This window comes from Athene cunicularia, assembly GCF_003259725.1.
Source record: "Athene cunicularia isolate RWA chromosome 1 unlocalized genomic scaffold, athCun1 chr1_part4, whole genome shotgun sequence".
Classification (NCBI taxonomy): Eukaryota; Metazoa; Chordata; class Aves; order Strigiformes; family Strigidae; genus Athene; species Athene cunicularia.
In genome coordinates, this window is record NW_020799094.1 from 324154 (window position 1) to 325948 (window position 1795).

Sequence of the window (1795 nt, forward strand, 5' to 3'; positions counted from 1 at the left end):
GGTCAGGGGGAGGGTCATGGTTGGGCTGGAGGGGCTGCAAGGGCTTTTCCAACCTCAGTGGTTCTGGGATTCTGTAGCAGCTCTGCTCCCTGCCCAGAGCTTCCCCCCTGCCCCTAATCCCCCACTTGTTACCGTGTCTTGGTCCCAGAAGGGTTACAGCAGCTCAGGGTGACAAGCAGAGGTGGGGGCAATGCCGGCATGCTGGTCCCCAGTGTGTTCCCTCCACCCCAACTGCTTTTCCCTGACTCCCTGCAGCAGATTTCCTGGCGCTGGCAGTGGGGCAGAAGTGGGACCGCCTGCGGCTCACCTGCAGCCAGCCCTTCAGCAAGCACAGCCAGTTCGGGCTGTCCTTCATCCGTGTGCGCACGCCGCTGGACGCCCAGCAGCCCCAGCCCCCCCAGCAAGGCCTGGTAGGTGCCTCTCGCCGCCTCCTCGTGCCCCATGGTGAGGCCTGGAGGCTCCTCCCCGGCTGAACCAGCGGCTGTGCCCGGGGTGGGGGGCACAGAGCACCGGTCTCCATTCCCTGAGGCGCTTCCCTTGTCCCCCAGGAGGATGCTGAGCCCGTGGACAGCCCCTGGCACTCCAGCCCTGCCATTTGCCGGACCTTCTTTCCCAAATCTCCCTCGTAAGTAGCCGGGCCTGGTCCCCTCCGTGCGCAGCCAGGTTTGGGGTGTCGCCTCCAAGCCCCCAGGTGCCTGGAGCCCCGGTTTTGGGGAGATGTTTGACAGTTCCTCTGTGTCTGCAGGAGCTCGAGGGAGGAGGAGCAGCTCAAGTGCCACCTGCAGCAGCTGGAGCCGGGTGCCCAGAGCCCAGCTCGTCTCAGCCGCCCGGCCCGCATGGTGCTGTCGGCGGCACGGAGCCGGGCGTCGAGACCCAAAACCGGCACAGCCACCCCGGGCGGTGACACGGAGCTGCCGGTCGAGGATCCGGGAGGCCCCGCAGTGCCAGGTGAGCCAGAGCTGCCCACATAGGGCTTGTTTCAGCACAGAGAGCCTTTGTGCCCCCACAAACCATCCAAAGGGGTCTTACACTGCTGAGGGATCCCACCTGGGGAAGGCTGGGGTGAACCCTCAGCTGCTGGGAGCTCCCCATGCCCGCAGGGATCCCGTTTCCCCCTTGCTGCTGGCAGCAGGCCGTGTCCTGGCTGGGGTGGTCGTCCTTGGGGCATGTCCCCCTCCTTGCTGGCCTGAGGGAATCACAATGGAGGAGGTAACGGTCATTTTGTGTCACCTGGGGTCCTTTTGCTGCCCGCAAAGGCTCAGTTCTCACTCCCTTCCCTTCCGCTGGGAGATCAGGTGCTGCTGAGCGGAGATGGGGGGGATCATGACTTGTCCCCTGCTCCCCAGGACCTGCGCAGGATGTCCCTGCAGCCCCCCCCAGAGCCCGTCGGCAGCCGAAGAGCATGCAGAGAGCTCCCAGCCCTGCGGGCAGGTAATCCCCGGGCTCCTCCTGCCCTCACCCCGCTGATTCCTCCACTTGGAGCCTTTCCCAGCCCGTTCCCCACTCCCTTTGGGTGCAGATCCGGCACTTCGCTGGGATCCTTCGCTCCTTTTAGGGTGGGGGGAGCAGGATGCAGTGCAGGGGTGAGCCCCAACCTTACAGCCCCTCTTGGAACCCCCTCCCCCAGGGCTGGAGGAAGAGCCAAGGCCTGCAGGCAGCGTGAGGGACGGGGCAGGAGCAGGGACAGCGGAGGGGCCACGGGCGTCTGCCCCATCTGCTCAGGTAAGAAGGAGGGGGGGGTTGTGTGTGTGTTGCCCCCTCCCTGCCCGAAATGGCCGCCCTGTAACGGGGAGCG

At 65.8% G+C, this 1795-nt stretch overlaps 1 protein-coding gene across 1 annotated transcript in view; it reads right to left on the reverse strand.

Annotated features, from left to right (window-relative positions):
• The window catches only part of NUMA1 (nuclear mitotic apparatus protein 1), a 17134-nt gene that overhangs the window by 2116 nt on the left and 13223 nt on the right, over positions 1-1795 (reverse strand). Inside the window, exons 17-18 of the mRNA XM_026841282.1 lie at positions 1048-1186; positions 294-959 (exon numbers count right to left, since the gene is read on the reverse strand). Of these exons, the coding sequence (XP_026697083.1) occupies positions 294-959; positions 1048-1186 (805 nt within the window). The remainder of the gene's footprint in view (positions 1-293; positions 960-1047; positions 1187-1795) is intronic.